Source organism: Cebidichthys violaceus, unplaced genomic scaffold, assembly GCF_023349555.1.
Source record: "Cebidichthys violaceus isolate CVI_PGR_0920_01 unplaced genomic scaffold, fCebVio1.0.p SCAF_71, whole genome shotgun sequence".
In the NCBI taxonomy this organism is placed as follows: Eukaryota; Metazoa; Chordata; class Actinopteri; order Perciformes; family Stichaeidae; genus Cebidichthys; species Cebidichthys violaceus.
Window position 1 is genome coordinate 447,699 of NW_027176939.1, and position 10,603 is coordinate 458,301.

The 10,603-nt window shown below is 45.2% G+C and overlaps 1 protein-coding gene across 1 annotated transcript in view; it reads right to left on the reverse strand.

The window, feature by feature from the left end:
- The window catches only part of klf7b (Kruppel like factor 7b), a 64,581-nt gene extending 55,721 nt beyond the window's left edge, over positions 1–8,860 (reverse strand). Inside the window, exon 1 of the mRNA XM_068736645.1 lies at positions 8,310–8,860. Coding sequence (XP_068592746.1) covers positions 8,310–8,411 — 102 coding nt within the window. The 5' untranslated portion in view covers positions 8,412–8,860. The remainder of the gene's footprint in view (positions 1–8,309) is intronic.
- Between the last annotated feature and the right edge of the window lie 1,743 nt (positions 8,861–10,603).

The window sequence follows — 10,603 nt, forward strand, 5'->3', positions numbered from 1 at the left end:
GGAGATCAGGACTGAACAGAGCCGCGGTGCTTCAGAAGGTTTCAGCGCTGCTGCTTTCTGTTATTTCCAGGACTTATTTTCTCTCCTCCGGCCAAACGCCTCGTCAGCCTCTCGCCTTTATTCTTTATTCTTTATTCTTTGGGAATTCTGACAACATTTTAGTCTGGCAGTAATAAAAGAGAAGAAGAAGAAAGCAGGTCCTGTGATGTTATTGTTTATTTGGAGTAAAGTGTTTCCATCAGCCTTTATTGCATCTTCTCTTTGCTGAAACATCAACTTTTCCACTGCAGACCAGAGCAGAAACTGCTACATTTAGACTCTTTTTTTGAATTCCTACTCTTTCCATTCAGTGTTTTGTGATGTGAAAAATGCGCATAAACAAAAGGTTTGCAGAGAGGGAGAGAGAAGAAAAGACGGACAGAGAGAGAGAGAGAGAGAGAGAGAGAGAGAGAGAGAAAGAGAGAGAGAGAGAGAGAGCGCTGGGTGAGTAGAGAATGAGGGGGGGGGTTGGATGGACGCCAGGTCACCAGGCTTCATCCCTGAGCCAATCGGTCTGCAAACACTGGCTCAGCAGGATGTAGAGACACACACACACACACACACACACACACACACACACACACACACACACACACACACACACACAACACAACGCACCTGTGTGTGTGTGTGTGTGTGTGTGTGTGTGTGTGTGTGTGTGTGTGTGTGCCTGTGTCAACACAGCTCAGCCTGTGATCGCGAGGAGGATTGCTCTTAATAAAAAAAGAATGAAATCAAACAGTGTTCTGTTGTGAAATAACTTCTCAAATACACAGAAAAACAGAGGAGTATTAAATAAAGTCAAAGTACACTGAAGACACGTTCAGTCAACAATACTCTACTGTGACAGGATGCTCCTTATAGAATATGTAAAAGTTATTACTCCTGATTCAAAAGGAACTTATTTGGAGCATCAGCTCATGACTGACTGCAGGCCATGGAGCATCTTCTTCAGTTTATAGTGTTCATACTATAATGAATAGTTCCATCTTAGCCACCACACACACACACACACATTAGTATGGTTAGTATATATATATATATATATATATATGCTAACCTGTTAACCTCTTACCTCGTATATGTTACATATTAAGTCACCATTAACAAAGAGATAAACCAACATTTTAAAGACGCGATCAAGAATGTAATCGAGTAATCCACGACAATGTATACTATAACCTGACTGTCCACTTTTTAAATGTAATCCGGGTTATTTATAGTTACTTATCATGTAATCCTGATTACATTTGATCAGTTACTACACGGCCCTGGATCTGTCCAGCTGACTGAACAGCCCTGCAGTTGTCGAGCTGTGACAGCAGTCGTCCCCCGCTTACAGTCTATGCTAAGCTACATGCTAAACACCACGGAGATTAAAACTGATGTCAGTGATCTCGTCCGACGGCAGGTAAAAACAGAGAACAAGCTGGTTTCCTCTGCTTCTCTCTTCACTACAGACACAACGGCTGCTGTCCGCAGTGTGCTAGCAGCGCCCAGAGATGAATGGGAGGATCTCCTTGTAAACTCTAGTCATCGGCTCGGCGCTGGAGAGCTGCCCTCCATAAGAGATAAATAAATAAAATAAAACACTCATCTAGAGAGATCAGGGCTATGGCTTTCACAGTATAAGCTCTCTGCGACGCCAGTGCAGTTCATTTGTTCTGCTTCCCCGCCGCGGCCGTCTGACTGCTCACTTTCTTATCTAATCTCTGCCACCGTAGACTGACTGCCTTATTCACTCACTGAATTATGGTTATGTGTGTGTGTGTGTGTGTGTGTGTGTGTGTGTGTGTGTGTGTGTGTCTTTTACTCAAGCGATTTCAAATTACGAGGACAAGACAATAACTGCGTGTGTGTGTTTGGAAGAACGATAAAAAAGAAATGAATGAATGCAGTGATTAGAGCGGCTCACATTGAGGAGAATATTGGCACCGGCTTCCACACTGTAGGAAGTGAAGGCGATGTTTGTGACTAGAGGGTTCTGCTTTCACAGATCTGACTTCTTTTACAGCTTCAAGTCTTTCTTTTTTTTGTGGTAGTCATCTGAGAGTTATGACCATTCAAATGCTGAAAATAATGCCTCATAATGAGCTTAGAAATCATATGTTACGACTCCCATCCATCCATGTCCTGTAAAGCTTGCCCTGTTCAGAGTCACAGCGGGCCCTAGTCAGTCCCAGCATGCAGTGGGCACGAGGCAGGTCACACTTGACAGGTTGCCAGTCAACAACAGGGTTTCTGCCAATCGACCTGAGCCTGGCGGGTTCACTTCAAAACTGAAACCACGAGCAACCGAGAAGTAAAAACAAACATGTCAGCCTCCTGCTTGCTACTCCACTTTGTTGTTTTTGGCTCATTTCTGACAGCTACAATACGTCCCATTTGTCCCCAAAAAAGAGACGACAGAAGAGTCAAACCTGTCGAACCATCATTTCTGACACATCTAAATGATATTAATGTAATGTATCAAGCTTCACTTGTGAACAAACCTGTGCTTTAGGTTTAATTCTCATTAATGTGGAGTAACCGTGTTGGAATCCTGCAGGTTTGCAGACGATGCAGCGATGAATCATTAGACTCGGACGAGTGGAAGCGTTGGCATATTGGTGCGACACTAGATGAAGAGCCAGAGGATCATTAAAGCCATTAATCCTTAGAGGAACATGGAGGTCTGGATCACATTTCATAACTCACGTCATGGTAGTTCAGATATTTCCCGATAGACCAAAGTGTCGGACATCGCAGGCTTCAACATTTTCAACTGAAGGCCAAAGGTTTTTACATGATACAAGAAGAGCAGCGACGCCAATGCATTTAAAAGCTGGAACCAGCACATCTCCACCGTTACAAGATGAGTTGCACAATCATTATTTGAACTAAGTTGTTCTTTTAATATATTTCTCCAGCACTAGATACGTTGACGTGTTGTCACATGACGACGGAAGCAGTAAGAGTCGACATTCAGGAAATGTCATGAATTGAGTTTTAAGTTTCATTTAAAAATGTTTTATTTTCTGACATTTGGATTCATAATCAGCAGCTACATCCCCTTCTTCTCTTCACCTCTCTCTCTCTCTGTCTGTCTTCCTCTCTCGCTCTCTCACTTCTCTGTCGTCTCTTTCCTCCTTTTCTCTCCATTCCTTTGTTTTTTTCTCTCTCCACTTCCTCTTTTTTCCGTCTGCTATGACTGTGAGGAAGCAGCTGTGCACCACAGACAATTACATAACCCGGTCGGTGTGTGTGTGTGTGTGTGTGTGTGTGTGTGTGTGTGTGTGTGTGTGTGTGTGTGTGTGTCTGTGGTAATGCAGGAAGGATGACCAGCGAGACAAGAAGAAGATGGAGTGAAGAGACTTCCTGACTAACTCTCACCTGGATGTATGGACCTAACCTCGTGCTTTGTGTTACTGGTGTTTTCTTTCTCCCTCATTCTTTCCTCCACTTATTCACTCCGCCCCCCCCCCCCCCCCATCCTTCCCTCCATCCCTACATACAGAGTTACTGGGCTGTGAAATGTGAAAAACTGCAGCATGCGTGGCAATTCATTATCTTGTCAAACTTCCGAAGGCCAGCTTCAGACCACCGGGAGAGAAGGAGTGAGAAACGCAGAGAGAAGCCGGTTGATGCAGTGGTGCTTGCAGTGAGGTTAACAGGTTACTGGAGAGAAGAGAGGAAGAGGCTGCTTTGATCGACGCCGTGGTTCATCTATTGGTGTAAGAAGTACTGGATCTCATCTTTAATGTTTAAGTACAAACAAACGAGTCAATGAGTTAACGTAAAGGTATGAGGCTCGTTATAGGTTATTACATGAGAAAGTTTGCTCAGGCCCATTATTATTTATTTACGGTAGTTACGTTGTTGCATAATGTTTTTGTTACATTGTTATGTTGTGACATTGTTACATGACGTCGTAGGGTTACAATGTTACATTATGTAATATTGTTACGTTACAACGTTATGTTACATAACATCGTAAGGCTACAACATTACAATATTACATTATGGTGTTGAGTCACGTTACGTTATTGTTTTAACACAAAACATTACATTTTTTTCTAACCGTGACAAAGTAATTTTGTTGCCTAAACCTAAACAATCGTTTCACGAGACAAAATCATGATCCGAGTCTGATATGAAACGTATTTCTGAAACATATTTTTGGTTCAGAAACGTTGAAAGCAACGTATCCTGATGTTTGCAAAATTGTACAATGATAAAAAAATTCTGGCAACAGGGTTGCTTAGTAATAATAATAATTCATATTCAAACTCATAATCATTATCATAATAATACCCAATGAGAGTAAAGAAGTCCTTTAAAAATGTTGAAGTGAAAGCTATATGGCAGCATTTCCTCTCTCTGAAACATATTATATAGAGTCGTTGTTATTGAAGCCTCAGAATCAGAATCATGTTAGAAATACTCAACAGAGATGTGGAATGATGAATGAGGGGGGGGGGGGGGGGGGGGATATACACAACCTGAGAGTGAGCCCTGCCTGAGGGAAACGCTCAGCTTGTTGAAGCACTTCTGAATCGGATGATTAAATGCGGAAAAAGCAGCGATCGATTGGTGAAACCTGTGTGCGTTTCTTTTGCAGAAATATCGGGAGGACTGGACAGAAGAGTGTGCGATGGTGGAGTCTGCAGTGGACACGACGTGGACAGCGTGCTGCACTCCTGAGGAAGAGAAGCAGGGCCTTGTCAGGCCTAATGGAGACGCCGTATATCTGTAACACCGAGCCGGTCGGTCTCGCACAGCGCTGTAACGACGCCACGGCTAATCAATCAATCAGCCTGAAAGGAAGTACAGACACGCAGAGCATGTAAAGAGAGGGACAAGATGAGACGGAGAGAGAGAGAGAGAGAGAGAGAGAGAGAGAGAGAGAGAGAGAGAGAGAGAGAGAGAGAGAGAGTCAGCGTTCATGCAGTGTCCATCTACTGTTAGCATGAGTCCGTCAACGCAGATCTCTACTCACAACAAACCCAAAAAACCTTCATAACCCTCTGATTCAGCTTCCATCTACCACTCTCCCCTCCAGCTCACCAGACTTTGGCAGAGCTCTGCTTTGAAATAAATGGATTATAGATCTAATTGGGAAGTCTGGCTTTGCCATTTTATCCTAGGACAATCCACACACACACACACACACACACACACACACACACACACACACACACACACACACACACACACACACACACACACACACACACACACACACACACACACACACACAAATCCCTAAAGCCCATCACATCATTCCAGACCTGCAAAGATGCAGCAATTATATGCAGAACATGAGCGCATACTGTCAGAGGCAACAAGGCTGATAGACAGGTGAGAAAAGAGAGAGAGAGACAGAGTGTGTGTGTGTGTGTGTGTGTGTTTTCCACATGTTTAGCCATGATGCAAAGCAGCTGATAAAAGAAGCCAGTACAAGGAAACAAAGACCAGGAGAGTGATGCAGGGACAGACAGGGAAGATAAATGACACACTCAAATCTGGTCGTTTGTTTGTAAGTGTGTGTGTGTGTGTGTGTGTGTGTGTGTGTGTGTATGTTTGGCCAAGTGTGTGTCTGTGTGTCTCTGTTTCTCCGTCCGTCTGACAGCAAACGGCCAATTACTGTCGAAAGTGGCGGGATGAGTCCTGCCAGACCATAGCTTTCCATTAGTGCATGCCAGCCGAGTGTGTGTGTGTGTGTGTGTGTGTGTGAGATGGAGTGAATGAGGGGATAGAGGGAGACAGAAGGAACGAGAGTGGAAAAGATGTGGGTGTGCCTGATCTGTGTGTGTGTGTGTGTGTGTGTGTGTGTGTGTGTGTCTCCTCTCTCTGAAATTGTCCCCACTAGTGCAGATAGAATTGACAAAACACATCTTTTCCATCACTTCTGGCTTTCCATCCACAATAAGAGAATGTTCCACTCTGAGCTTCTAAAAGAAACGCTCTCTGGAGTCTATCAAAGCTCACGCACTAGTTTCTACCTGTCAAATGGACAAACACGATGTAATATTACATACAGTCATATTACATATATCTGTGTTCAGTAGTATTACATCTGTGTTCAATATAGACACAGGATGTTGTTAGCCTAGCTTAGCACAAAGACTGGAAGCGAGTGGAAACTGCTAGCTTCTAACCAGAGAAGGGGATAATAAAATGGTCTTCAGCTCGTCTTTACTTGTTGCATCCTGTTAGCTAGCAAGCATTAGCCACCAGTCAACAGCTACACAACCGATAGCCACCGCTAGTCCTGAGCTTGTTGAACCAGAGTCCGGTAGCTCACAGTGAACTCCCGTTGTAGTTGAACTCAAACACGTACAACCGTTCTCTGCGAATACAAGTGTGGATAAACTGAGTGGAATTACTTCTCCCCTCCGGCTCTGCATTGCTTCTCCAGCCATTCTGTGAGATCAGAACATGTGAAGCTCTATGAAAGCTCTGGATCGTTTAACAACGTGATGACAGGAGGGAGACGGGGTGACAGGGGATGAACCGTGTGCTGTTTGGACTAAATATAGGACGAGGCGATGCGTGAATCTGTGTCAGTAAGACAGTCAGGGAGGAGAGAGTCTGGGCTTCATTCAGGACCACACACACACACACACACACACACACACACACACACACACACACACACACACACACGGTCCAGAACCAGCCCCGTCTCAGTGGATTTTGTCCCGTGCGGGGACAAAGACTTTGGGTGTATTTTCACAGTTCACAGAAAATTAAATAGCATATTAAAAGGTGGCAACACACCATCACACACGCGGCTGAAGATGGCTTCCAATCAACAGCTTCCCTTTCTCAAGTTCAAGGGGGGGGGGGGGTATTTGTATCACCTGATTCTCTGTTATTAAATCCTCATCTCTCGAGTCTGAAACCATGAGAGAAAAAAGGTGCAATTTCAATGCTTCGAACCCCCGCAGACCACAAAAAAAGACCACGTGGTCCTATGTGGTCCTATGTGGTCCTACGTGGGACACATGATCAGTCAATGTCTCAGATAGCGGTGATGAGACGGACTCTCATGCTCAGTCTACTGTGTGTTCTATAGTGGGTGATGATGCATTATTCAGCGGGATTATCTGCAAACAAACGGCGGCAGATGTGGATATATTATTTAAGAACAAGTCACTCGCTATTAAGCATGCGTCCATCTTCCACGGCCTGTGTGTGTGTGTGTGTGTGTGTGTGTGTGTGTGTGTGTGTGTGTGTGTGTGTGTGTGTCAGACTGGTCTATCAGTGATCAGATCAGTGGCATTATAAAACACTGCATTCTCCATCATGAGCTCAGACTGCAAAACTAAAATCACTCCACCTTCACCTTCACTCAGAGTCTCAGCTGTCAGTCAAGTCTCCCTCACTCTGTTAAACTCTACAACACACTCACACTTTCAATTGTCACATTTAAAAAATAAAAGGTCAAATATTCACAGAATAAGTAACTTAACAGCTCAATCAGACCAACGTGGAGTCATTCAAATGATGCTCTCTTAGAGAAAGCTACAGGAGAATCACAGCATTTCATATCACCAATATGCACGTGCATATGCATGGGGTAGTAAGTGGTTAAACAGCTGGATCTGATGCTTTACAGACCGATTAGAGATGGTGAGTACCACATCCTCCTTTAGGGCAAAGCTAGAGGAACATCGTATTTGCAGCTCGACTACCTGCGTACTAGAGTTTAGTTTAATTCATTAGCTTTAATCCACATCTGATCACCATTTCACGGGACAACAGCGTCACCTTCCTGCGTTTACATTACTGATTAAATGGTTAAGTGTGTTCAAGGTACCGTTCGTTTGTAGTAGGGGGGCGTGTGCGTAAATGTTAAGATGGTTCCGAACGATTTTACGCACATTTTTTTTTTAATGCCGTTTTTTCCATTAGTGCGTAAAGCTCTGTCTGTATTCCTCCTCCTCTCCCTCCTCCTCCTCCTCCTCACCCACTCGCTCTCTATATGTGTGTGTGTGTGTGTGTGTGTGTGTGTGTGTGTGTGTGTGTGTGTGTGTGTGTGTGTGTGTGTGTGTGTTTTCTCCTGTCAGCGGACCTCGCCGTGTTCCATGTGAGCGAAAAAAAAAACTAACGCAACTACACGGGGCTGCTGCTGCCGCCGCTCCGGAGCGCTCTGGTGATGCAAAACACTATACAAATACAAATACACAAACACAAACACACACGCACACACACACGCACACACACATGGTGTTTCATCCCTCCAATTTCCCGGAAAAAGAAGAGAAAGACGCATCATTTCTGACCTGCTGCCAGTTCTCCTCCAGGGAAGGCATCGCGGAGAAATAACCAGTGTCATGAACGAGTTGGAGTTCCTGGAAAATACTGTAATTCGCCAACACATCCATGCTTGACGCACAAAAAACAAACAAGAAAACCAAACAGTAAAAAGTCAGAACAGAAGTCCGGAATCCAAACGAGTAGAACGCACTTCTCCTCTCCTCTCCTCCTCTCAGACTTGTCACGTTGGAAAGAAAAAAACAAACGCTGGGAGACTACAGATCCGAGCTCGTGCACCTGAGCGCACCTGAGCACTTTTATTAAAAAAAAAAAAAAAAAAAAAACCGCTCTTAGGAGAGAAAGTAGTGGATTATTGTATCTGGTTCAGCGCGGTCCCCTCTCCTCTCTGCTGCTCCGTCACGCCTCTCTCCTCGGTCCGCGCTCGGAGGGGGGGTGGGGGCCGGTGGGGGGGCAGGGTGGCAGATCTATTTCCGCATTGCCAGATTGCCAGTCAGTCCGTGCGAGCTGCCAGGTTGCCAGGTTTGCTTCCACCAGCAGCAGACTGGACCGCGCTGCAATCCAGGCGACCGGCGCGCGCGAGAGAGAGAGAGTGAGAGAGCGAGAGAGAGAGCGAGAGAGAGAGAGGGGAGGAGCGGTAGGGAGGCATGGAGGGGGGAGGAGCCACCTGTCAGTCAATTTCATGCGTGACCTAATAAGGTAAATAGGGTTGATGATGTCACTGGCGTCCAATTAAGGAGGCGCTGAGAGTGAGGGGGTGGGCGTGGCCGTAGGGGAGGCGGGGAGCGCTATTGGCTGCGGGAGCCCGTCAGTCCGGCCCTAGATGGCGGCGATGGGGGTGAGTTATTTTTAGAGGCCTATATAAAAGCGTTCAGCATTCCTCTCCAGTCATTACAGGCAGCGCGAGGAGAGGAGAGAAACTGCGAGCTGCTGAGGTTCCTATAGCTCTTGAAGCTGCTGAAGCTGCTGAAGCTGCTGGAGGAGGAAACAGACATAAACATGTGTGAAATAAAAGCAGCAGCTGAGCATCAGCAGTGATGCTGGAGATGAGAAGTCCTCATTGTTTTGTTGAGTTGTGACACAGAGGCTGCTCCACGTGGCTGCCATGCTGGTGCTGTCCCGCGCAGGAGAGCAGGGAGGAGGTGGAGGGAAGAGCTCAATGCCATCCTCCCACCCCCCCCCGTCTGATTTGGAGGACGGATGGCGTGTCGTGTGTTTGATGCCACGCTATCAATACGAAGGCCTCTCACCGTATGAACTCACACATGCGAGAGAAGAGTTCAGATTCTCTTCACTTGTGCCACACAGAGTGAAAGCAATCCAAAGTTCTACTCGAGTACACATGAGTAGATGTACTCAGTTACTTTGCACCTGCGCTAATGATGCAAGAAATGACACCAGATGTGCAAACGGTGGCTAAAGAACCACAGAGGATGCTCACTCACTGTAACAACGTAGACAACAAGACAAAGAGAACGCGTCGGTCAGGAGCCGTCCACGCTCTACGATGGTCCTCTGATGACATCACAGCCACCTCCAGCTTCATGACGACAGACTTTCCTCCATGTTCTTTTATTCAACGTTCATGTCTGCAGTACGCTTTTGAGCCACACGAGGGAGCCTGAATGTTCTTAGCGTTCTGATAATTGTAACGTTGATAGAATATGAGAGGCTGACGTATTCAGCTTGTTTTACTGACGAGGGGAAATTAAGTTAATGAGATGATCTGTAAACGCTGACGACATGCATTTATTCATTCTCATTAATAAAGTATCACTGTGAGTATCACTGTGAGTATCACTGTGAGTATTACTGTGAGTATCACTGAGTATCACTGTGAGTATCACTGTGAGTATCTCTGTGAGTATCTCTGTGAGTATCACTGAGTATCACTGTGAGTATCTCTGTGAGTATCACTGTGAGTATCTCTGTGAGTATTACTGTGAGTATCTCTGTGAGTATCACTGAGTATCACTGTGAGTATCACTGTGAGTATTACTGTGAGTATCACTGAGTATCACTGTGAGTATCACTGTGAGTATCTCTGTGAGTATCTCTGTGAGTATCACTGAGTATCACTGTGAGTATCACTGTGAGTATCTCTGTGAGTATCACTGTGAGTATCTCTGTGAGTATTACTGTGAGTATCTCTGTGAGTATCACTGAGTATCACTGTGAGTATCACTGTGAGTATTACTTTGAGTATCACTGAGTATCACTGTGAGTATCACTGTGAGTATCTCTGTGAGTATCACTGTGAGTATCACTGTGAGTATCTCTGAGTATCACTGAGTATCACTGT